Raw genomic sequence first — 27,458 nt, forward strand, 5'->3', positions numbered from 1 at the left:
TGTTCATCTCTACCTCAATTCTGTACAGAGGAGGAAAACGTAATGTATTATTAAGGTGAGGAATCTGGTTAGGATCTTCAATTTCTACAAAAGAATGTTTACCTTACTAGTTGGCTATCTCATTTTTAAATCTATGCATTTTTCTCTCAATCAAGATACTGAATTTCTAGCGTTCAAGGCCCAAATAAGAATACAGAATCTCACCTTTGCTGTTTTCAAATTCTATCAAGTCCAACTGAAAAATTGATATTATAAATTATTTAAAGAATTGGTAATTATCTATTCTAGATACTAAAAATTCAATTCTAAGTTTAAGATGAACCATTACTAGAAGGCTACGAATTTAGATCTTACTACCTTGGTAACTCATAGAACTATTCTCACTGAACTGTACTTCAATATATACCCCTGGCTTTCATTAAAGGTGCCATATAAAACAGCAATATGGGGGCTGGGGAGATAGCTCAGTTGGCAGAGTTCACAAGGCCCTGGGTTCAATCCCCAGCACTGCAAAAAAACCAAAACCAAAAACAAAAAAAACCCCAGCAATTTGAAATCCATGAATGTAACTAATATTAAATACTATACCCTTACATCACAGTTTACTTTAGATAATGCCTATAAAATGCAATTTTTTTGTAATGTGACACTAAGTAATGCTTTCCTTAAAAGTAACAAAATGAACTTTCTGCTAGAAGTTTTTAAAAACTTAATTACCTCTCTCTTGTTACCTTTTAAAATCTTGGTGGCCAGAAAATTCAAAGCAATATTTTTGAATTAACATAATAAATGTATAGAAACTATTCTTAGTTTTAATCTCATTTTTTATGTGCTATTTGTGGAAGTGGCCCTAAATCAGATTTAGAATAAAGAAACTAATCTATAAATTTATCCTATATGTTGATGTCTGCTCAAAATATTTAAATTCAAACTAATGTAAATAACAAAAATGAAAAACATACATAAGATGATCTTTATAAGTATTTAAAATACAAGTAAAAGTGACCTTATCATTAGATAATAAAAATTACTTTATCAATAATATTTCTGTACAAAATAGATTTATGTGGCACTTGTAAATTACTGTCTTACTGTATTATGGCCCTGTAATATTTCTGTACAGACATTTATGTAGGACTATAAGTCTTATTATGACTCTCAGCATTTATTTTTAATTTATTCAACCATTGTGTTGAATTCTTTTTTAAAAAAATAATTTAAATTTTTATTGTAAACAATAGGGATATATGTTGTTTCTCTGGTTGTACATGAAGTAAAGGCATACCATTTGTGTAGTCATACATTTACATAGGGTAATGGTGTTTGATTCATTCTGCTATTTTTTTCCTTCCCCCCACCCCTCCCACCATTCTTTTCCCTCTATACAGTCCCTCCTTCCTCCAGTCTTGCCCCCCTCCCACCCCCCATTATGTGTCATCATCCGCTTATCAGCGAGATCATCCGTCCTTTGATTTTTTGAGATTGGCTTATCTCACTTAGCATGATAAGTCTCCCATTTCATCCATTTGGCTGCAAATGCCATAATTTTATTATTCTTTATGGCTGAGTAATATTCCATTGTGCATATATATATCATAGTTTCTTTATCCATTCATCAATTGAAGGGCATCTAGGTTGGTTCCACAATCTGGCTATTGTGAATTGAGCACCTAAGAACATTGATGTGGCTGCATCACTGCACTATGCTGATTTTAAGTCCTTTGGGTATAGGCCAAGGAGTGGGACAGCTGGGTCAAATGGTGGTTCCATTCCAAGTTTTCTAAGGAATCTCAACACTGCTTTCCAGAATGGTTGCACTAATTTGCAGCCCCACCAGCAATGTATGAGTGTACCTTTTCCCCCACATCCTCGCCAACACCTATTGTTGCTTGTGTTCTTGATAATCGCCATTCTAATTGGGGTGAGATGAAATCTTAGGCTAGTTTTGATTTGCATTTCTCTTATTACTAGAGATGTTGAACATTTTTCCATATGTTTGTTGATTGCTTGTAGATCATCTTCTGTGAAGGGTCTGTTCATTTCCTTAGCCCATTTGTTGATTGGATTATTTGTATTCTTGGTGAAGAGTTTTTTGAGTTCTTTTTTTTATTATTATTTTTTTTATTTATTGTAAACAAATGGGATACATGTTGTTTGTCTGTACGTGGGTTAAAGGCATACCATTTGTATAATCATAAATTTACATATGATAATGTTGTTTGATTCATTCTATTATTTTTTCCCTTCCCCCCCACCCCTCCCACCCTTCTTTTCCCTCTAAACAGTCCTTTCTTCCTCCATTCTTGTCCCCCTCCCTAACTCTAACCCTAACCCTAACACTAACTCCCCCCACCCTCCCCCTTATGTGTCATCATCCACTTATCAGCGAGATCATTCGTCCTTTAATTTTTTGAGATTGGCTTATCTCACTTAGCATGATGGTCTCCAATTTCATCCATTTGCCTGTAAATGCCATAATTTTATCGTTCTTTATGGCAGAGTAATATTCCATTGTATATATATATACCACAGTTTCTTTATCCACTCATCAATTGAAGGACATCTAGGTTGGTTCCACAATCTGGCTATTGTGAATTGAGCAGCTATGAACATTGATGTGGCTGTATCTCTGTAGTATGCTGATTTTAAGTCCTTTGGGTATAGACCAAGGAGTGGGATAGCTGGGTCAAATGGTGGTTCCATTCCAAGTTTTCTAAGGAATCTCCACACTGCTTTCCAGAGTGGCTGCACTAATTTGCAGCCCCACTAGCAATGTATGAGTGTACCTTTCTCCCCACATCCTCGTCAACACCTGTTGCTTGTATTTTTGATAATCGCCATTCTAACTGGGGTGAGATGGAATCTTAGGGTGGTTTTGATTTGCATTTCTCTTATTACTAGAGATGTTGAACATTTTTTCATATGTCTGTTGATTGCTTATACATCTTCTTCTGTGAAGTGTCTGTTCATTTCCTTAGCCCATTTGTTGATTGGATTATTTGTATTGTTGGTGTAGAGTTTTTTGAGTTCTTTATAGATTCTGGAAATTAGTGCTCTATCTGAAGTATGAGTGGCAAAGATTTTCTCCCACTCTGTAGGCTCTCTCTTCACATTGATGATAGTTTCCTTTGCTGAGAGAAAGCTATTTAGTTTGAATCTATCCCAGTTGTTGATTCTTGCTTTTATGTCTTGTGCTATGGAAGTCCTAGCCTAAGTGGACATGTTGAAGATTTGGACCTACATTTTCTTCCATAAGATGTAGGGTCTCTGGTCTGATTCCAAGGTCCTTGATCCATTTTAAGTTGATTTTTGTGCAGGGTGAGAGATAGGGGTTTAGTTTCATTCTGCTGCATATGGATTTCCAGTTTTCTCAGCACCATTTGTTGAAGAGGCTATCTTTTCTCCATTGTATATTTTTGGCACCTTTGTCTCGTATGAGAAAATTGTATTTATTTGGGTTTGTGTCCATGTCCTCTATTCTGTACCATTGATCTACCTATCTATTTTGGTACCAATACCATGCTGTTTTTGTTACCATTGCTTTGTAGTAGAGTTGAAGGTCTGGTATTGTGATACCCCCTGCTTCACTCTTCCTGTTAAGGATTGCTTTAGCTATTCTGGGTTTCTTATTCTTCCAGATAAATTTCATGATTGTTTGCTCTATTTCTGTAAGGTATGTCACTGGGATTTTAATTGGAATTGCATTGAATCTGTATAGCACTTTTGGTAGTATGGCCATTTTGACAATATTAATTGTGGCTATCCAAGAACATGGGAGATCTTTCCATCTTCTAAGGTTTTCTTTATAATTTCTTTCTTTAGTGTTCTGTAGTTCTCATTGTAGAGGTCTTTCACCTCTTTTGTTAGATTGATTCCCAAGTATTTTTGTTTTTTTTGAGACTATTGTGAATGGGGTAGTTTTCCTAATTTCTCTTTTTGAAGATTCATCACTTATGTATAAAATGCATTAGGTTTATGAGCATTCATCTTATAACCTGGTACTTTACTGAATTCACTTATGAGTTCTAAAAGCTTTCTGGTGGAATTTCCTGGTTCCTCTAAATACATAATTATGTCATCAGCAAATAGGGATAGTTTTTCTTCTTTTCCTATTTGTATCCCTTTTATTTCTTAACATTTCTATGAAAGAAGAGCAAATTAAATTGAAAATATGTAGAAGAAAATACATAATAAAAATGAGAGCAGAGATCAATGAAATTAAAAACAGAAAAATAAATAGACCGAAACCAAAAGATGGTCATTTGAAAACATCAAATTGATAAATCTCTACTTGGATTATAACCTAAGAAACTAAGACTCCTATATAGAAAATAGATAAGATACAAATTAGTAATACCAGAAATTAAGAGGGCTATTGCAACTAATCTCATGACAGTAAAGGGATAATAAAGTAATATTTTAAACAACTCTATGTGTACAAACTTGGTAACCAAATGTAATGAACTAATTCCTTAAAAGATACAAGCTACCACTTAGGCTAGGCTTAATACCAGAAATTAAGAGGGCTATTGCAACTAATCTCATGACAGTAAAGGGATAATAAAGTAATATTTTAAACAACTCTATGTGTACAAACTTGGTAACCAAATGTAATGAACTAATTCCTTAAAAGATACAAGCTACCAAAACTCACTTAAGGAAAAACAGATAATCTGAATGAATCTATCTATTTTATAAATGTGGCTAATAATTAATTACTTCCAAAACAGAAAGCATCAGATCCTGATAAGTGTACTAGGGAATTCTATCAAATATTTAAAGAACAAATTATACCAATTTCCCCAAATGTCTTCTAGAAAACAAAATACCAGTGGTGACAAACTATGTTTCTCTCCTGTAAAGATCTTATCTGTATTACCATATTGAAGTTCTAGCTAATGCAATAAACAAGCAAAGGAAATAAAAGGCAGAGCAACTGGGTAGGAAGAAATGTAACTTTTTGTTACAGATGACATGAATGTCTTTAGTGAAAATTCCAAGTAATTAACAACAACAAACTCCTGGAACTAATAAGGAATTAAGCCAAGGTTGGAGAATATAAGGTTAACATTGGTTAAAGATTTTTTCCACATACTATGATGAACAATAGGAATTAGAAATTAAAAACTGTGCCATTGTATTAGCATTCCAAAATACTCAGATATAAATCCAAGAAAATAAGTGTCAATATAATTCCAATAAAAATGCCAACAAGTTTTTTGTGGGTATTTATAAAATGATTCTAAGGATTATATAGAGAAGCAAAAGACCTAGGCCAGCCAACACAATATACTGTAGGAGAACAAGCTTGGAGGAATGGTACCACCTGACTCCAAGACTTACTAAGAGGCTACATTAATCAAGACAGTGTTGTACCAGTGAAAGACTAGATAAAGACTAGATAAAGAGATCAAAACATGAAGAAAAGAGATCCCATAAACAGACCCATGCAAATGTAGTCACTGAATTTTAATAAAGGACCAAAATTAGTATAATGGAAAAAGGATAGTCCTCAACAGATGGTGCTGGAAGAACTAAACATCCATACGCAAAACAATTTAGATACAGACCTTACAGCTTTCACAAAAATTAACTAAAACTGGACCACAGATCTAAATGTAAAATGTAAAACTAGAAAATAAAAGAAAATCTACTGAGTATGGTGAGGATTTTTTAAATAAAACACCAAAGGCATGATTTGTGAAAACCACCTTACCAAGAAAGATAAACAGATGACAAACAAGCATATGAAAAAATGCCCCACATCATGTCATTAGAGAATGCAAATTAAGACAAAAATGAGATACCACTACACATCTATTACAATCTCCAAATCTAGAATTCTGACAACACCAAATGCTGGTGAGGATAGAGAAACAGCAACTTTCATTTACAGCTAGTGGGAATGCAAAATGGTTCAGCTACTTTAGAGTTTGGCAGTTTCTTAGAAAAGTAAACTTATTCCTACTATACAATTTAGCAATTATGTATCTTGGTATTTGCCCAAGAGTTAAAAATACATACACACAAAAAACTGTACACATGAATGTTTATACTAGTTTTATATATAACTGCCCAAACTTGGATGCAACCAAGGTATCTTTCAATAGATAAGTGGATAAATAAACAAGGGAATATTATTCAGCAATAAAACTAAGAAGCCATGAAATGATGAGAGGACCCTTATATACATGTTATTAAGTGAAAAAAGTTGAGCTGAAAAGGCCGATTACTCTGTGATTCCAACTATGACGTTTTGGAACAGGTACTTCTATGGAAACAGTACAAACATCAGCGGTTTCCAGGCTTAAGGGAGGAAGAGAGTATAGGAAGAAGGAGGAATAAACAGGTAGAACACAGGCAGATTTTTAGGTCAGTAAAACTATTCTCTACAATAATAGATACAAGTCATTATGTGTCTGTCAAAACCTATAGAATGTACAACACAAGAAATGAATCCTAAGGTAAACTAAGGACTTCAGTTAGTACAAATATATTTATGTTGACTTATCAACTATAACAAATATGCCTCACTAATGCAAATGTTAACACTGGGAATCTAAAGGTATGTGAATAAAAGACTTATGTGGGAGGGAACTCTACTTTTCACTTTTTTTTTTTTTTGGTAAATGTAAAATTGCACTAAAATAAATGGAGTCTATTAATTAAAAAACAAAAATACATAAACAGGACAACAAAAGAAAGGGTTTTATCTAATAATGAGTGTTAGCAAAATCTTGGGAAATTTTATATTGCTTTGAATATCTTTCCAGCTTCTTCATGCATAATGTATAAAATGAGGCAAAAAGAATATAAAAGTGATTTCCCATGTACTTAAAAAATATACTTTCTTCAGCTTTAGTCTTATATTTCTAATAAATACAAAAGATATATTAAAAATATATTTGATGGATGAACCTAGAAAACATTATGCTAAGTCAAATAAAACAGATACAGATAGACAAATATGTGGAATCTGAAAAAGTTGAATTTACAGAAATACAAAGTGGAATAGTAGATAATAGGGGCTGTGAGAGGGGGAAATGAAGAGATGATGGTTAATGGGTACAAACTTTTGTAATAAAGATGAATAATCTAATACACAGCATGTGGCTATTATTAATAATGCACTGTATAGTTGAAATCTGCTAAGAGAGTAGATCTTTGGTCTTGTTAAAAAAGAAAGGCAACTATGAAAGGAGACATGTTAATTAGCTTGTGATAAATCATTTCACAATGAATACATGTATTGAAACATGATGCACACCTTTAATATATCATTATTTTTTAATTATAATTCAATAAAGCTGAAATTATGAAAATTAATAAGACAACTACTAAACTTTCATTTTAAAGTTTAGCATTCTTGGCCATAAAAACCACCAGAGTGACTGAACCCATTAAATGAGTGATCAAACACATTAAGTAATTAGATATTTTAATAAAACAAATGAGGTTTCTCACTTCTATCATTTTTTTTTGCTATATTTGTGTTATGTGTGTGTATGTCATTTGTAATGAATACAACTAGTATATGAAAAATGTATTTGATGGATGTAAGTATATTTGAAAGGTGTAAATATTTTTGATATATGGCAAAAAAAATTTTTTTTTTTTGGTTGTGCTGGGCACTGAATCTGTCAATAGCCTCATACACGCTAGGCAAGCCCTCTTATCACGGCACTACATCCTCAGTCCTCATTGTTTACAACTGAATTATTTTTAATCTCATGGTTACTCCAAAGGGATTACAAAAGAGCAAACAATTCTCATTAGATTTGTGCTGAATCTATTTTAAGGAACTACAGCATGGAATTTAAAAGCTCAAATTCAACCTCTAGTAGATGGTCTTAAACCAAGGATTCAGAATCTCTGAGATTCATTTCCTTTGTAGAATGGGGGAATACACACATACAAATACATACAAGACACACAATGTTAAATTACTTGGTGTACAAATGTATACACACACACACACACACAAAAACAAAAAAACAAAAAAACAAGGGCATACACAAAGTCTGTTCTCCTTTAAAAGAAGAAGAAAGTTCCCATTTTTAAGCTAACAATTTTCTTTTTCTCTGAAGAACCCTCATTAATTTGCTTTCTTACTGAGTTTTGACATATTTATTCCTTTAATTTAATCTTTATAAACCAATTACTGGATCTTGCTACACAACAATGCTTCATTTCTACAAAAGCAGGTGGCAAAGAAGTGAAAAAGCAAAAGGCTAGAGGAAGTTAGTGTCATGTTTTTTTTTGAGATGTGGAAGTAGACTCCAGAAATTCAAAGTGAGTGAGAAATTCATAAAAGTTCAACATCTCTAGCAATTAGAGAAATACAAATCAAAACTACACTCTGACTCCATCTCACTCCAGTCAGAATGGCGATTACAAAGAATACAAACAACAATAAATGTTGGCGAGGATGTGGGGGAAAAAGGTACACTCATACATTGCTGGTGGGAATTCCTCAGAAAACTTGGAATGGAAACACCATTTGACCCAGTTATCCCACTCCTAGGTTTATACCCAAAGGACTTAAAACCAGCATACTATAGTAACACAGACACATCAATGTTCACAGCAGTTCAATTCACAATAGCTAAATTAAGGAACCAACCTAGGTGCCCATCAATTGATGAATGGATAAAGAAAATGTAGTATGTACACACAATGGAATACTTAGTCTTAAAGAAGAATGAAATGATGTATTTGCTGGTAAATGGTTGGAACTGGAGAATATCATAATAAGTGAAATAAGCTAATCCCAAAGAACATTTGGCTGAATGTTTTCTCTGATATGTGGATGCTAATTCACAGTGCGGGGCGGGCGATGGCTAAGGAAGAACAGAGGTACTTTGGATTAGACAGAGGGGAGTGAAGGGAAGAAGGGGGTATGGGTAGGATTGATAGTAGAATGAATTGGACATTATTGTCTCATGTGGATATATGATTGCATGACCTATGTAACTCTACATCATGTACAACCAGAAGAATGAGAATTTATGCTTCATTTATATATGATGTGTCAAAATGCATTCTGTCATGCACAATTAATTAGAATAAAAAAAGTTATTTAAAAATTTATAGTAAGAAGTTGAAGTACATGAACTTAAGAGATATCTTTTACATACTTGGAGTAATGAAAACTTCAGGTTCTGACAGTGACTGATCTTATTTGGGATAAGAGGCAAAGACACTGATAGTTTGTCCAATGGGGACTCCCTGATACAGAATATAGTTTACCTCTGTCTTGAAGACACCAAGGTCATATAATTATTCACTTGTTATGTATAACAGACAAGAAATCATTTGAAAACAGATTAGTATAAAATCAAGCCAGAGAAGAGTTCTGATTTCTAGTACAGGAAAAGACCTCTAATGTGATCAGGAGTAGTAGTTATCAATTAGTCAGTTAATGTAAAGACTAATAAAAAATGTGTTGTTTATGGACATTTTAAACATTGTCTTTAAGACCTAAATTATAAAACTTTGTCAATCACTAATGGTCCAAGACCTTTTGAGTATAGTTTCGTTGGTTGAAATTTTTGAAATTTCTTTCATAAAGCACACCTATCAGGAATTACCTATGATTTCCAAGTTTAGTTTCTTTGAGGTAGAACAACAATAACAACAAATTATAGACACTGCAGAGCAATATGAGACTGAATAGTATTTTTAAAGATTTTATAGGTGACATTTTTACCCATAATTATTTCAAACAATATTTCAAATCACTACCTTCACATTCTAAAATGTGCAACTTGACACAATCTTCTTTTCACACACTTAACAACTGACATAAATAACTGAAATTACATACAAGTAGCTACTTGGTGAGCAAAAAGTTCAGCCCGTAAGAACAAAGAAGCAAGTATATTAGTTATGAGTTGTTAGGAAATCAATGTGACTGGTCATCGGCTACTACGTTTTATAGAGGGAAAAAAGGGCACCAGTTAATCTGGAGTGTACATTAAGTATAAATCAGTTAAGTATTTCTATTTTATTTTGAAAGGTTAATTTCCCTTAAGAAGAATAAAGCAGTTAAATCAAAGAAAAATTAGTCCTCATAAGTAGGAACCCTAGCCTTGTTCAGAGTACAGACCTCATTACCTCCTCAGATCATGTCCTTAGTTTTATATCAGTCCCTCTCCTCTTTCTCTAGTAAAACAAGCACATAGGCAAGGAAGATCTGGTAATAACTAACTCCTGCTCCACATAGCTTTTTAACAACTTATTCTCTGCCAACTACGTTAAGAAGAAACACAGATGTCAGAGCTTTTCCTCTTACAAGAAGGCTTCTTTTCCTTATCTTAGGTATTTGATGTGAAAGAGTATTTGATTGAGTTTGACTACTGATTTAATAGGTGGGCTAAATCTCTAAGTTACATAAGTAATCCTAGAAGTCACTTTCCAACAACCAGAACTTGGGAAAGTCACATATGCATTAGAAAGAAAAGAATTACTAAAGCAAAGGTTTTTTAAAAACAAACATTCAGAACAAATGAGTACTCAACAATTTCCTCCTTTAGACCAACGTAAACTACCAAAGTCATTAAAATTCTCAGAATATCAATAAAGTTAACTGAGAATATCTGCCAAATTCATAACAAAGTGGAGTGCTTTTTTTTTTTTTTTTTTTTTTGGTAGGGGATTAAACCCAGGGGTGCTTAATCATTGAGCCACATTCCCAGTCCCTTTTATTAATAATTTTATGTATTTTTTTCATGATTAAAGTGCTGGCTTAATTTGAGCAAACACAGGGATAGGTACAATACAGTTTTAAGACTGTATTTTAGTGCTTATATTTTAAGCAACTGTCTCACCTCAAAAACATTGAGGGTGAGAGGTACACAGTAGTCATGTTTCCATAGGTACCTGTGATTCAGTGTCCCAAAGCCAGGTTAATGTTAAACATGTCTTGAAAAGGGATACATTCTAAATACTGTTCTCTTTATAAAAGCAGTTTATTACCATAGGATTTGAATCTGCTATGAGATCCTACAGAGAATTCAGAAATCCCTATTCTTTCACTACGTAGGCATTGATATGGAGTTTTGACACATAAAATGCCGTTTTTCGAACATAGGGATCTTCATCCTTCAAGTACTTGCGGGGTGGGGGCTCACAGAGATATTCTGTAATCTTGTCCACTGGGTGCACCCCATGGTCCTACCTGGTAAGGCCTGAATCAAAAGGATTGGGATCTTCACAGTCCTTCACAAAGCAGTTGACAGCCATGATGGCCATGTCTGGCTGACTCTTGACATAGTTCATCAAGTATAGATAGATTTTTCCCTACTTATTAGTTGTAAAGTATTTGGAGTTAGTCAGGATTTTGGATCTTTTTTTTTTTACATTATGATTTATTTATTTTATTTATTTTTATTGTAAACAAATGGGATACATGTTGTTTCTCTATTTGTACATGGAGTCAAGGCATACCATTTGTGTAATCATAAATTTACATAGGGTAATGTTTGATTCATTCTGTTATTTTTTTCCCCTTCCCCCCACCCCTCCCACCCCTCTTTTCCCCTCTATGCAGTCCTTCCTTCCTCCATTCTTACCACCCTCCTTATCCCTAACCCTAAACCTAACCCTAACCCTAACGCTAACCCCTCCAACCCCAAGGATTTTGGGTCTTTAATGTGCTCGGGAGGCAAGGGCAGGGGTGGAGGTGTCCCCTTTTATTTTTTGAGAGAGGTCTTGCTAAGCTGCTGAGGCTGGTCTCAAACTTGTGATCCTCCTGCCTCAGTCTCCTGAATCACTGGGATTATAGGTGTGTGCCACTGTGCCTGACGTCTCAAGAAGTTTAATTTCTAAGAAGCTTAATTTCTTAAACTGATCAAAGAAAATGTAAGAAGCAGAAATACTCTGGATATCTCCAAAGGAAAATACATAAAACTGCAATAAAGACAAATATCAAGAGAAATGCTCTGAGAACTTTGCATAAAAAGACATAATACTTTGGGTAATAAAAACATTTACTGTTTAGGTGAATAACTGTTTACAAAAAGTGAGGTTCCAATGGTCAAGAAATTCTGGTGAAAGAGCAAGACATTATGGAGGAGTTATTCTTGATTAAGCCAGTGACAGGTGGCTATAGATTTGTACCACAGTAATGGTACAAATAAACATGCCACTTAAAAGTAAATAAAAATTAGTAATTTAATAGTTATGGAAAACTACAAGAAGAAATTTTATAATTAGTAGTAGTGAGAAATGAAAATGAAGTTGTGCTTGTTTTGACAAGGACAAGGAACTTAAAATGGTCAACATTAAGTGAGGAAACATCACAGAAGAAAATACCCCAATTTCCTATAATAATATAATTTGTTATATCACGGCAATTCCTATGCATATGATTTACTAAATACAGCCATAATTTATATATAAATATTTAAAATTAATAGCTCTTTATGATGTAAAATATCTTTTTTGATATTAATTAGATTTCTTAGAATAATACAAGTAGGAATATTGTATGCTATACATGACATTATTTTTCCTCTATAAAGCAAATGTCCTTTATGGCAGTTTCTATAAATCAGATCCCATAAGGAAAAGAGTATCTTTATTGAGTTACAGCAAAACAATAATTGAAAAATGCCTTAACTTTGATATAAAATGACTCAGTATCTTGAGTGGACAAATATGTTTCTATTATAAGAGACTCTGCCAGAGAATTAGCAGTCCTAGAAGAAACATTTTTTTCATAAGACCAAGAGTTCTTCATGCAGAATTGTTCACATCAGGCATGGTGGCATATTATACTATGTTGGACAGGTGGTCTTTATTAACACAAACTGTGAAAAACTCACCTAAGATCATTAATGTAAAATGGTAAAAAAATCACAAAGAATTTCCTGAGTAAAGTGTACTTTATGGAATACCTTTCTCGCTTACACAGTTATAATACATGTCTTCAGCTTCCATATTTATTTCCAGAACTTACCACTCCCCAGTCCATTCTCCATTTAAAACATAAATCAGATCCTGTCATTAACTTCCAATGACTTCCCACCATAATTACTAAATTGTTTTTTTTCTCCATTTCCTATTACTCCCTCCTCAATAAAGAACATTATTCTTTTTCTAAATTCTCAAACATCAAATTTGTCTTAAAGCTTTTGCATTTATTATTCCCTCTGTCTCTGAGATCTTCACTAACTGGCTCCATTTCATGATTCAGGACTCAACTCAAATATCACTGCATCAAAGGTGATTTCCCTAATTACTTAACTCCAGAATAGGCAGGTCTCTCACAGTCATTTTCTACTGCCTCATAACACTCTTTTTGTTATTCCTACCGCACCTAAATGCCTGAATTTATCCTGCTTGCTACTTTGTTTATTCTGCTTATTGTCACTACAAAATAAGTTCCAAGAGAAGAGAATCTGTTTTGTTTTCTACTATTTGTCTTTAGGGCCAAAGTTAATACACATGGTCACAGATTTGATTGAATAAGTACATTACTTTAACCAAAATTTTCTTAAACCATAAACTCTAACCCTGCCTTATTTAAAAGAGTATGTTGATATATATTTGTGGAAGAATAAAATTTGTAAAGTTTTATGAATATGATTAAACTGTACTTTTCATAGGTATAGTAATTAGTTACTTTGGGTCCTGGTTAATTTGGTATCAGAAGCTAAGCCTGGCATATTCCCAATTTCATAGCTGGGAGAACTGAGGTCAGAAAGAAAATATAAGAATTAATACACTTTTAATAATGGAAAAACAAAACAAAAGACCCATTAAGTCAAAGAAAATCTGTAGGACAGATTAAGTCTCAAAGTACTCATAGGACTATTAACAATTGTCACAACTTCCTAGAATTTGTAAATTGTCTATTTGCATTCAGTACTAAGCGCAGTGCCTGCACAGAAGAAATACTAAAAAATATTTGTTGAATTATTGATAGGGCACAATTATAGTTAAACAGATGTAAAATAGACCCTATTTTTACTTTTTTAGGGCATTAGATTCACAGTCTTCATATTTAGCCTTGTAAGAAAAGACTTTTTCTCCTACAGAAAGAAATTCTCAATAAAGCAATTTTATTTTACCTAGTTTTATATAGTATGTTCTCTTTCTTTTTATGTAGTATGATCTCAAATAAAGGTACTAGACACAGCTTTTTGCCATTTTACAGAGGTACTACATATGGAAGTGAAAACATTACCACAATTAAATACTACACAGAGTACATAATTTTATTTCTACTCCTGTATGTACATGAAAAACGTCAAGTATCAATATCAAGATGTGTGGCAATCTATTAAGCTATCAGCTTAATAGAAATTATTCAGGTTTAAATTCCACGCTGTACAATGTCCATTATCTATATTAGTTTCTTCCCAATGTTCTATGACTTTTAAAGTCATTAAAAAATAAAACCTTAAATCCCCCTGCATAAATCCAAGGTGGTATCCACATCTTTGATAGGCCCAGTTATACTCTTCTTTTTAAGCAGTTTCAAATGTATCATATTAAAGTTGAAGTTAGTATAATAATAACCGGGTCTCAGCATAATTTGTCATTGAAATTCAGCTCCATGTCTAGAGAAAAAAATGACAGTAGAATACTGATGGAGTATTAAGTAAGCTGACATGTGGTATTCATGAATAAAGTAATGAGAAAAAGAACTATGATAACAATGTTTTAGAAGGTCTAATATTTGTTTTAAAATCAGTCTAATGAGAGAAAATAGGAAGCTTTAATGTTAAAAGATTAATCTAAAACCAAACATTTAGAGCCAAGCCACATAAAATGATGTGATATGTATTTTAGATAGTATTACAGCAAAAAAAGATTTCTAAATCTGCATTACTGTTAATTATTCATGGAGTGAGATGTTTAAAGACAGTGCAACATAACAGAAATGTCACAGATTCTAATTTCTATTTATTAAAATGAATCTCTTAGGCAAATCATTTATCTTTCTGGGTTCTTAAGTTTACTCATTTGCAAGAAAAAAGAACATAATACTACTACCTTCTAGAATTATACTCCACAGTGTTACTGTGAGAGATCAATGAGACGAATATGAAAGCATCTTACAAAGTACAATTATAAACTCTATGAAAATCCAAGTCATACTGTGGGGGGAAGAAGTTAAATTTACCTTTATATGTTCTAGAACAGCAGTAGCAACATTTGTATGAAGATCAATAAGTCTTTTTTTTTCAAGGAGTTCTGGCAGAGAACTACAAGTATCAAAAAATTGAAAATTAACCATAAAATTTTCTAAGAAAATGATACAGTCTCTAATAAAACCCATGCCTGGTTTCTCCTCCAAGGAAAATCAGAACATTGCAATAGTGACAAAATGACAAATTAAACTATCAACTGAATTTAATCTAGAGGCTGGAACACATATAGAATGTATTACTTTAATACAGCTGAAAGCTTCTCATTTAAAAATAATTTAGGCCCTAAATATTGTTATTTTTACTGTTTCACATTCTGCTTCCAAAATTTTGACTAAAATCAAATTAATGGAAATATGCTTTTACCTGTATTTCTAAAACATGAAATCTCTCTTCCTCTTGATGGCATTCAAAGTACTAAAAAACTTCTTCAATTAAGTAAACTGTGGCATAACAACAATTTGACCTACTTTCTCAATAATATTATTTTCCTAGGAAAATTATCCCCATCTCATATTTCTGGTTGGTCAAAGAAGCAATGTTCTGCTCTAAGATGGAACTGAAATTAGCTTACACATGTTAAAAGCACAATTTAGTTCTTTTAGCTCATAGGTGTATTCGCTTTTACCAACTATTTTGTTATTAAAAATATTAATCATTTATGGCCTCCCAAATAAATTTTATTAACAGAAAGACATCGAAGAGGATATACTGCATACCTAACGGCTGAAGTTAGCTTAGCTGTATTGTCAGAAAGCATACTTATGGCTCCTTCATCTTCTCCTTCTAGTCCCTGGGAAGGGAAAAAAAGGTCCTAGTGAATTTATTCAAAATTCCCAGGCACAAGCATAAAAATCAACACATTCCTAAGATTACTGGCAAACAATAAAATTTAGGTGACTTAGAGTAACTACTCTTCTGAGGAACAAGCACATGTGCTTTTGACAGTCACAGAAAATTTCTAGTCACCAACAGTTTGATAAATGGTTGACTATATAGATTAAAGATCAGCATGGAATCAAGTCCAGAGAAGTAAATTAAGGATCAATAAGGAAGCAACTCCAGAGACTTGCCAGCAATCACACAGTAATAAATAACTTAGCTGAAATCTGAAGCTGGATCAAAGTAAGGCAGAATGAAGAATATGGAAACATACATCTCTAAAGTCATATATTTTTTCAAGTCATAGCTTCATATTATTCTTTAAACAAATTTTGATCTCAATATTTTTGAAAAAGACTGCTTAAATGGAGAGTAATTTTGCTGTTAATAAAGCAATAATGGCCTTTAACTTCAGAGAAAGAGAAAAAAGCAATCTCGTTAGCCTTTCAGATGCTCTGCCTCTTACCTAATTCTTAGAAAGCAAACAAGATCTTACCATAATGCTTTTAAGACGTTTGACCTCATCTTCTTGTGCTCTATAATATTCTAGTTCTTGTTGAACGGATTCTGCAACTTCTGGGAATGGACTAAAACAATATTGCACAAGAGAAACAATGAGTATGACATTGTAAAACTGATTTTTGTATGGATTCTGAAATAGATACAATAAAGATTTATTATTATTTTAAAGGACTTATCTGTATTTTTTTTATATATAACATGGGTAGAGAATGTTCAACACAAATAAAACTATATATGTAGTCTTTATGATAAACTGGGCACTTAGGTGCATAACCTACAATCTCAGGGACTTGGGAGCTGAGTAGGATGATACCAAGTTTGGAGGCCAGCCTGGGTAAGGTAGAGAAACCCTGTCTCAGAATAAAGAAAAAACAAAACAAAACAAAAAAAGGGCTGAGGAATGTAGCAGTTCAGTGGTAGAACACCACTGCGTTCAATCCCTGTAGTATAAAATGTGTATCATAATACTTAACAAATCTAAACAAATACAAAATTTGCTTCTACTCTTTTCAGTAGTGAGATTGCATTTTCCCATCACCTATACACTATTAGAATAAAAATAAAATATTTACATGACTGAAAATCAAAGTCATAGTATATCAAATGTCAACTAAATATTATCATCAAAATTAACATATAGCACCAGAAGGTGCATTCGACTACAATGATGGCATTATAACTGTGAAGAGAAAAACCAAAAGCCAAAAAATCTTTCATAACTCAGTACTTTTCGTACCCTTATTGTTAAAAATAGTACTTGGATCATAGTTTTGGTGGGTCTAAGGTCTGCTATCTTCCTCCAGGCCAGTGCTGTTCAGCAATAATTTACATAGAATTCAAAACATATGTTGAGGATGAAATGATTCTTTTTTTTTTTGGTACTGGGGATTGAACTCAGGGGCACTTTACCACTAAGCCACATTCCCAGCACTATTTTGTATTTTATTTAGAGACAGGGTCTCACTGAGTTGCTTAGCACCTTACCATTGCTGAGGCTGGCTTTGAACTCACATTCCTCCTGTCTCAGTCTCCTGAGCAGCTGGGATTACAGGCGTGTGCCACCGTGACCGGCTGAAATGATTTTTTTTTCTTTATTTGCGATGCTGGGGATCGAACCCAGGGCCTTGTGCTTGCAAGGCAAACACTCTACCAACTGAGCTACATCCCCAGCCCTGAAAAGATTCTTAACGTGAGTATTTTTCCTGGATAGCTATAGGGAACACCAGAAGCCTTTTTTCCTTTAAGAAAGAAAAGGTCATATATCTTATTTGCAATGAAGTTAAAACCTTGCCTCTATTCCTTAATACTAACAACAGAAAATACCTCACTAATTATCAGCACATTTCATCCAATAGAGACTGGCAGAGTTTGGAAAGGATTCAGAACACAGTCTAATTTTACCTGACAACCATGGGCATTTAACCCAGCTCCTTTAGGAAAGCTCTTACCCTTCTAAGACCCTAGCTTCATTTGTAAAATGTACTGAGTGAATTCCATGATCCTCAAAATCTCGAATATTTTCAGGTCTCAGAGCTAATGGAGAATAATAATTGTTTACATTTATTGAGTGCTTACTGTGTATCAGATGCTATGTTAAGTACTTATCTCTATAATTTTATTTAATCTTAACCAGTTTGTTATGGTAGTTATTATTAATAGTTAAGATCAGGCACTTTAGGATCTGTCAGAAATGAGTTCCACCCCAGGCTTTACTAATTTCTTTATATTTGCTGTCTCAATCTTAAAAATCTGCTGAGATATTGGGGCAAAAGGTAGAATTATCATCTCTCCATTTTACTGGTAAGAAAATGAAGCTCAGAGAGGTTTAAGTCATATATTTAACTCTATGCTATCTCCCAGTGTCTTTGTGTTGACATTTTTATGGCGGTACAATTTGTAGGGCAAAAAGGCTATTGCTACTTGAAAACAAAGTTCTTTTGTTTCTAAACATATCATTAAAAAATATTCAAAATTTCCATACTTGAATTAAGGAATCTTTTCTCTTAAGCTTTTCTCTATTATGAAATGTCAGCTTCAAAATACTCTGCATCCTCCACCAAGAATGCCTCTCTAATGAAATGTAAATGCAGACTATGGAATTTCAAAGGAAAAAATATTATTTCAAGTAATAACACCTAAAACTGCCATAGCTAGAAAGACAATCTCTTTTCTCTGAAGAGAAAATCAAATCCCTGTTATAGCAATGTGATTTTCCAGTTGTGGTTTTTTTTTTTTTTTTTTTTTTTTTTTTTGGCAGGTACTAGGGTTTGAACCCAGGGGTGCTTAACCTGAGCCACATCTCTTGCCCTTCTTATTTTTCTTTTGAGAAAGGGTCTCAGTAAGTTAGGGAGGGTCTTGCTAAGTTGTTGAAGCTGGCATTGAATTTGCAATCCTTCTGCCTCAGCCTCCCAAGTCACTGAAATTACAGGTGTGCGCCACTACACCCAATCTACAGTTTTTTTTTAAAGTTGTAAAAATTAAAAACAAACAAAACACACACACGCCACTACATGTTGAACCACATCTATATCCTACTTCTTTTCAAACTAATTATAAAATGAGTTCCAAAAGAAAAGCTATGTTGAGGCTATAAAAAGATCTACATCTACATAGGTATATTAGAAACTAAAAACAATAACATTCACATAATTGTTGATAAATAGCATTCTTCTATTTATCTGAGGAATGACTTCATTCAAAATCATATGGAATAAGTTTTTTGAAATGAGAAGTAGTCCCAACAAAACAACAACTAACAAAAAAACAGGAACTGGGAAGAAATCAAAGTCTATACATACATTAATTAAACCTTCCACTCATTATGTGAATGAACCATTATGACCTTAGGATAATTTTCACAAACTCAACTGGCCAGATGACATCTTTGCTTTTCTTTAAGAGATGAATCTTTCACTTACTGATATTTCTCTTACTTACCTTCCTTTATGTTTTTGCCAAAATTTGTCAACTGGAGTTAAATCATAAGACTTCTTGTTTTTTCTCTTTGGTCTAGCACCAGCTGGAGAGTTTTCCACTCCTGTAGATTCTTCCAAATTTACTCTGTTTAAGTGAAAATCCTAGGGAAAAGTAATGCTGTTTTAAAAACTATTTTCGGAATTTAACAGCCATAACATTTCCCACAAGGAAAATAATTAACATAGATTCCTGCTGCCCTTGCTAATATTTATAAGGATAAAATACAGATCTAAATTTGAAAAGACATCCTTCTGACCTTTTGTTATATTCAAATGTGCTTTTCATTAAGAATTTTAATGGAAGTAGTAGATGCAAGTGATTAAAATTTCAAATACATACAGAGAAAAATCATGCTAAGTTTCTATGTATCCTTCCAAAAATATTTTTGCATTTGTGTATTTATACTAGCATATACACAGCTTTAGTTTTACTTTAAAATGGGATTATGTCATACATATATATTTTGTCCTTCTTTTTGTCACTTGATATATTTTAGAACTCTGTAGATATTGCTGCTTCATATTTACCATGGATACACAGTAGTAGTTGATGTTTGGCTGCATCAATTTACGTGAACAGGCCTCTGATGCTTGTTTTTTTTTCCCAGTAAAAAACACTCTTTTAAACATAATTCTTAAACTCTTGGAGAGTCTTAATATTCTGATGTTACTTGACTGATTAATTTTTTAAAAAAATTTTTAGTTGTAGATGATCTTTATTTATTTTTATGTGGTGCTGAGGAAAGAACCCAGTGCCTCACACATGCTAGGCAAGTGCTTTACCATTGAGTCACAGGCCCAGCCCCTTGACTGATTAAATTTAAAATTAAAATAGAAGCTATAACATTCCCTTTCACATAAATTCTAACAGCCAGTCAGATCAGTAGTTGTTAAGCTTTTCTGCTTCAGACTAATTTTACTTATGTGTGGCTTGATTTCTCTGCCTTCCTCAAAAAATAAGCATAAAATAGACAAAAATAAAAGTAATTATATTCTCTATTTCTTCTTCCCTTTCTCACATTAGACCTGTGCATTAGACCTGTAGTATTTTATGGGTCAACTCTGCTGAAGAATGTGAATTAAAGAGATAAAACATGGCTATCTGCAAGAAAGAAACTATATGGAGAAATTATCATGATTGCAATATATTTATCTTAGTCCTAAGGTATTAAATACATTAATGATTATTCTAGGTCTTGGCAAAACTTAAATATACTGGACACAACAATTTAACTCCTCTAGTAAAATAAGGTTCAATACTGTCTAGATCTTTTGAGTACATCCTGAAACTTTCTCAAATAAGTCTTTTACAACAGCTTATTTCCTTGAAGCTTTCCCCTTTGATATAAAAAAAAGTGTGAAATATATAGATGTCAACTGCTCCAGTGGTGTAACACATCTAATTACTGTCAAATAAATTATAAGATCAATGAGGCAGCCTTTTCATATATGGATGAAGTCCATCAAAGAGAAAAATCTCTAAAGATCAGTTACCTTTTATGTGCAAGACACTGTTCTTTGCACTTTTTATTAAGTTATCCGATCCTTAAGATAATCCTCAGAAGGAATAAAATTTCTATTTCAAAAATGAAAAAAAAAAAAAACTAAAGCATAGAGGAAGAAGTTTGTTGCCCAGCTTATGTAGAAATATGTGGTAAAACCAAGATTTAAAACCCAGATAGAGTGATTTTAGAGGACTGCATTAAGTATTATACTCTATCAGAAAGAGCAGAGCCACTTGGAATTATATTTCTCTACTACCTTCACTACTTCTACCCTGCAGGGTAGAACCTGGGCAGTCTTAGGTGGTATAAATTGGCAGTTTAAAGACTATTGAGAGTTGCAATAAATGGTTGGGATGACAAAAAAGAGTATATCATGTCACATTTCAACCTGTTATTACTGTCTTTCATATAGATTTCTCATGTTATCACAGGTCAAGAACATCAGAAATCTTTTAAAATTCCTCTCAGTTTCTCATTCCTCTATCCAATCTTTACTTTGCACAGCAAATCAATTAATATAGGAAGAAAATAAAAAAAGCACAACTGTGGAAAAGCATTTTAAACAATATGAACTATAAATAGATATTAAAGTATATCTGAGAAGAAGCCCAGCTTTTAAAAAATATCTAAGAACAGAAAAGATACTAAAGGGTGGCTGGGGATGTAGCTCAGTTGGTAGAGTGCTTGCCTTGCAAGCACAAGGCCCAGGGTTCAATCCCCAGCACTGGGGGGGGGAAAAAAAAAAAAAAAAAAGATACTAAATGGAAACCTCTTTAAACAGTTAAGCTGTACTAAGAATTTCTAGTGAAGTACAATTTCCATGGTGATGACACAGTTCATTCAAAACAGAAGTAACTAGTTAGTAAAATTATTGCTCTAAAAATAGGAGAGCACATTATTACTTAAGTATTGATGGAATACTTAAAACACACAATGATAAAGGAATAAAAGATGTTAAGAGTTCTGAGAAATAACATAATAGCAGCAAGAACATTTCCACTGTTTGCATAATAGCAAGGCAAAATAGGAAAAGTAATTTCCATCTTCAAAACTGAGAAACTAGAACATTCTGTGCTGTACTCAATCATGTTAACGCAACTGAACATTATATACAAATAAGACAACAGAATTGGTTGGAATGGTAGAGTCTAATCTGTTTCCTCTGATAGTCACATTTTCCTGACTTAAAAGACTGGTCAGTATTGCCTAAAATCCCAGATAAAAATAAATTCCATCGGAGCCAGGCACAGTGGCAAATGCCTGTAATTCCAGCAGCTTGGGAGGCTGAGGTAGCAAGATCACAAGTTCAAAGCCAGCCTCAGCAACTTAGTGAGGCCCTAAGCAACTCAGTGGTTAAGTGCCCCTGGGTTTAATCCCTGGTTAAAAGAAAAATATCCCATCAGGAAATGTTAAAAATATCTAGAACTACCTTCAATAGTCTTGTTTCTTTTCACAAGTTAAAGCAGATCAGTACAGTAATGATGGCTAATGTTAACACAACTACCTTTGGATAAGAGAGGTGACACCTATTTATGCAGAGCTGAGGTTTATATACACATGTGAAAAATGCTAACTAAAATAAAAATTTTTATTTTGGCAAGAATTTACTACCCCTTTAACTCCAAAAACTATTATAGTCATCATTAAACAGCTAGGTGATTAAAAAGATGTAGTTTGGAGCCATAAATCAAATATCAGCAACCAATGCTTTTTAACATTTAGGTGACATCAGTTCATATTAAGGAGACCCTTTAACTTGAACTATCAAAATAAGCAACAAGAAAAAGAAAAAAAAAAAAAAAAAAAAAAAAAAAACACAATACAGGTATAAACATAAAACTAGGGAACACACAGGAAAGGAAACCACATAGCAGCTCTACCATTTCGCAAGGGTCTGGCTCTTAACTTGCCCTAAGTAAAGGATTGCATCTTCAATCATTTGAAGATGAGTACCTGTTATCCCTGCACATAAACCTCAGGAGAACTCCAAAAAGGAGTGTGACTTTCTGGAGAAAATTAATATGAGAATCTTAAGAGTCAGTCTGGGGACTAGGGATAACATCAGTGAGAGAAGAAATGATAAAGAAAAAGTATGATGACTTATGTATATTTTCTCCAGAATAGGCAAATACTTTCCCTTCTAAATCTTCAGACTTGAGTATCTGAGAGAAAAAACAGAAACTAAGAGCTTAATTTAATTGCCTCTTGCCAAGGGCAATTAAAAAACAAGATATGATTCAGTAGACTAATACATTAGGGTTTCACTGTAAAGGCACTGCATGTAACTATTTCAAATTTTGGGGGGGTGAAATTAAAACATTATGTGAAAAATTAATGTTTCAAAGCTCTTTCCTAAAACTAATAACCATGAGGGGAGATTTTAGAGACCACGTTCCTAAGCAAAATGCAGCCTACATTTATTTCTAAAGTCCCTGAATGCTTCAGAACCAGTTCCAGGTGAATAATAGTGATTATGCCTTGAAAAACATAATTTAGAGGAAATTCTTAGAAACTGAAATTCTATTTCTTACTGAGAAAGCAATTAGATACAACTATTAAGCAATCTCCTACTTCAATGAGCATGGATAACTACAGAGCTCAATGAGAAGAGTCTAGAAGCTTTGAGAACTGTAAGTTACACATTATTTGCCATCCATCACTCCACAACAGATATTATTCATATTAAATATAATGGGCTTCCAGCTAAAACTGTATATATCTGTAATTCTACTAACACTGTTCTCTTGAGAGACTCAAGAAACAAAATTCACGATGACAAGGCATGGACTTTAAATTCTATAATTTCTGCTTTACATAACGATCATGATTTCTCTGGCTCATACAAACCAGTCTGTCAAATAAAACTCAAGTAAAACGAGAATTAAAATATACTCATTAAGATGAAAAAGGATGAGATCTACACTGATTCTTTTATATTGTGTACAAAAATCAATGTCATTACTGTAATTTTATAACTTTACATTACTATTATAAAGTTATAACAAAATGGGTTCTCTCCTAAAGAATGAGAAAGCTGTAAAATACTATTTTCTCACCACTGAAAATGTCTACAAGCAAAGATATTCCAGTAGAATTAACAGCTCTAGTAATCCATATTATGTTATCTAAACACTATTTACCATTTAAAGAAACCAGTGTTTTTAGGGAAATGGCTGAGAACAAGTCTGGAGAGAAAATGAATGTGATGAGTCAGGAAATTTTTAATACCTAAATAAGTAAGCTAACAAACACTAATGGGGTCATGCCAAGAGGACACTGAGGCCATGATGGGCCAAAGATGGGCCAATTTGTACATTAAAATGAATGACTACAATAGCTATATATTTCAAATATGAAAATGTATGAGTTCATAAAATATTTCAAAAGATCAACCACCTTACCGACATCCTTTATAGACTGTTATAGTCTCATTCTGAAAATTAACAAATAACAAATAAAGGAAAATAATCAAGCATTTTTCCTGCAACTCCAGCAGCTCAGGGGATTGAGGAAGGAAGATTCAAGTTCTAAGCCAGCCTTGGCAACTTAGTGAGACCCTGTCTCAAAACATAAAATAAAAAGGGCTGGGAATGTGGTTTAGTGGTTATGCACTGTTTTTGCATCTATGTTCATAAAGGATATTGGTCTTTAGTTTTCTTTCTTTTTGGTACCAGGAATTTGAACCTGGGGGTGCTTAACCACTGAGCCAGTATCCCAGCCCTTTTTTTTTTTTTTTTTTAAATATTTTGAGACAGGGTCTCACTAAGTTGCTGAGGCTGGCTTGGAACTTGAAATCTTCCTTCCTCAGTCTCCTGAGCTGCTGGGGTTACAAGAAAAAAGCTTATTTTCCTTTATTTGTTATTTGAGTATCCACAGTTGATGTTCTTTTGATCTGCTATTTTTTATTACTATAAAACCTCTTGGGCAGCTACTATTATAGCCTAGTTCGTAGGAGGTAATTTTTTGTAAAAGTGTCAATGTGCACTTGGCAACTGTTGATTAAAACAAGCAGTACTTTCACAAAAAGAAAGGTACATTTCTACCATCTGCTTTTAAAAAAATAACTGAAAGGTTTTGGTTTCAATTTTTGTTTTCCTTGTCTAAATATATTGAAAAGTTTGAAGCAATAATTAAAAAATGTAGTACAGGAATCTTATAAACTATTTGAGGCATGCAACTCAAAATAAATCTGGAGTAAACAAAACAAAACTAAAGAACATCAACCGTGGACCCAAAGTATCAATCTATACTACAGCATTACAATTACACATCTTTCAGAGAAGGGGTGTTTGATTTTCTGATAATCTTTTAAAAATAAATGTTTGAAAACCAATTTCTGTTGTACTGAGCAGCAAAAATGTGTATTTTATTAAAGTGCCTATATATTTTAGTATAAATTCTGATTTAATGTTTCAAATAGTAAAAGCAGCAGAGGACAAGAAGATATAAAAAGAAATTGCAAGATTTGAAAAGACAAGATATTAAGATGAAATATCCATCTTTGACTGAGGGTAATTAGCACTCTTTACAGTTAACAATCAAATCCACCCCTCCCATAACCAAGATATAATAAAAAGGAATCACTATTTTCTAATTATTAAAATTTTGCTTCTTATGTCCTGGTAAAGGAAAAGGGCATTGCAAAGCTCTTCATCAGAGGGTGTATTTCCTATTATAAATAAAAACAAGCATCTTTCTGACACATAGGGAAGATGTCTAAATTTTCATTATTGATTCCAAGGTCTAATATATAAGTAATTACCAATGGTCCAGATTTCTAGACAAAAGTATTTGATAAATAAAGCAAACTGCAACATTTAACATTTCTGATCTAGAACTTTTACTCCATCCTGTGGCGGCAAAGGGCATAATTATTAGGAATTTTAAAAGCACTGAAGAAACTTTAAAAAGGAGTGGTTTTAAAAAAAAAAAAAAAATCAACCAACAACAGCATGGTTATCATTTATGACATCTCAGTTTGTTCACATCTAGAAACTGCTTTAAAATTAATGAATATAATAAGGTCACTGTAAATTGTGCAATTTATTATAACCAAACTCTTCAAAGACTGACATTTTAGTATGTGAAGATTAAAACAAAAACAACTCTACTGTCTACTTTTCCATTTATTTGTAAAAGGATATTTTGATTTTAAAGAGTAGGAAATAAAAATCAGTATGATGGTCAGTTTAAAATCACTTCATACTCATTATTCTCATTTCATTCTGGAACAGTGAAAACCTCAGCAAGCACCTGTATTGGTCTTGTTCAGTTTGGAGGAATCTTTGTCCTAAGTTATGTATCCTTTTCAATTTCAGGAATTAGAAATTACCCCTAAATATCTCAGTTATCTGGGTAGCTTCTGTTCCACAATCAGCAAGAGTGAAGAGGTGACCTCTAATCTGTACACTCTTACTAAGACCCTCACCTCTTGCTCCCACCCAACAGTCACAACCCCACAAACCAAGTAAGGTTTGAGACTATCAAGACTTTCTCATTAGGTCCATTAACTCCTTAGCCTTTGACACCCTCATATCCCATCTCCCATTCATATCCAACTCTTGAAATTCTTTTGTTATAACCTCTGGAACTCACTCAGTCATTAACAAAATCTCCCATTTTGAACATGGCCACCCCTAAACTTATGTACCATTTTTGCTGTAAGCGAACACCAAATGGCTAGCCCTTACAGACTTTATTTTAATTACATTTTAATCTCTTACACAGCTCCATCATGGGACTTGGGACTGGGTTAGATATCTTCCTTGCTACTCCAATACCCTTTACTTGCCCTCTTCCCTAAAACAACTCTAGTTCTGAAACTCTCATCACTAGCCTATAATAGTGATTCTCAATGGAGCAATATGCTCCTTCTAGGCATCCCCCTGCCCCTGCTATATTTAGTCATGTGTGAAGACATATTAGTTGTCACAACTTAGGGAGTGCTACTGGTGCAATTAAAGAGGGTTGAGGCCAGGGCTGATGCTAAAGTGCAGGAGAGCCCCACAACAAAAAATAATCAGGTCCAAAATGTTAATAACGTCAAGGCTGAGAAATCCTGGTCTACCTTACCCACCATTGCCACCTAAAGGACACTCTCATCTCCTGCATCATTAACATTTAAAAAAAAAATTATCATTTTTTTTTTCTATTTAGTTACATATAACATTAGGATTTATTTTGACATAATTATAAAAGTACGGGCTATAATTTGCTTTAATTCAGTCCCTCTTTGATCATTCTCACTGGTACACAAATGTAATTTCTCTCATTTAAAATCTTTTCTGTTCTCAAATTACCCATCCAGCAATCACTGCCTTTCTCAGCTGTCCTATACAGAAAAAAATCTTTAAAGGTTTTACAATGTTTCTCTTTCCAATCTCTCTTTAAGCCACATTGGTCAGTGTTTTACCCCC

At 33.2% G+C, this 27,458-nt stretch overlaps 1 protein-coding gene across 5 annotated transcripts in view; it reads right to left on the reverse strand.

The window, feature by feature from the left end:
• SCFD1 (sec1 family domain containing 1) overlaps window positions 1–27,458 on the reverse strand; it is a 102,844-nt gene that overhangs the window by 39,788 nt on the left and 35,598 nt on the right. For all 5 annotated transcript variants that reach the window (XR_013761864.1, XM_079127229.1, XM_079127231.1 and 2 more), the window contains 4 exons: window positions 19,500–19,639; window positions 16,537–16,627; window positions 15,878–15,951; window positions 15,134–15,215 (listed from right to left, as the gene is read on the reverse strand). Coding sequence is in view for 4 of the 5 variants with exons in the window: in XM_079127229.1 (XP_078983355.1) it covers window positions 15,134–15,215; window positions 15,878–15,951; window positions 16,537–16,627; window positions 19,500–19,639 (387 nt within the window). In the remaining variant the exon portion in view is untranslated. The remainder of the gene's footprint in view (window positions 1–15,133; window positions 15,216–15,877; window positions 15,952–16,536; window positions 16,628–19,499; window positions 19,640–27,458) is intronic.

The sequence above is a fragment of the Sciurus vulgaris genome (assembly GCF_902686455.1).
Source record: "Sciurus vulgaris genome assembly, chromosome: 2".
Lineage (NCBI taxonomy): Eukaryota > Metazoa > Chordata > Mammalia > Rodentia > Sciuridae > Sciurus > Sciurus vulgaris.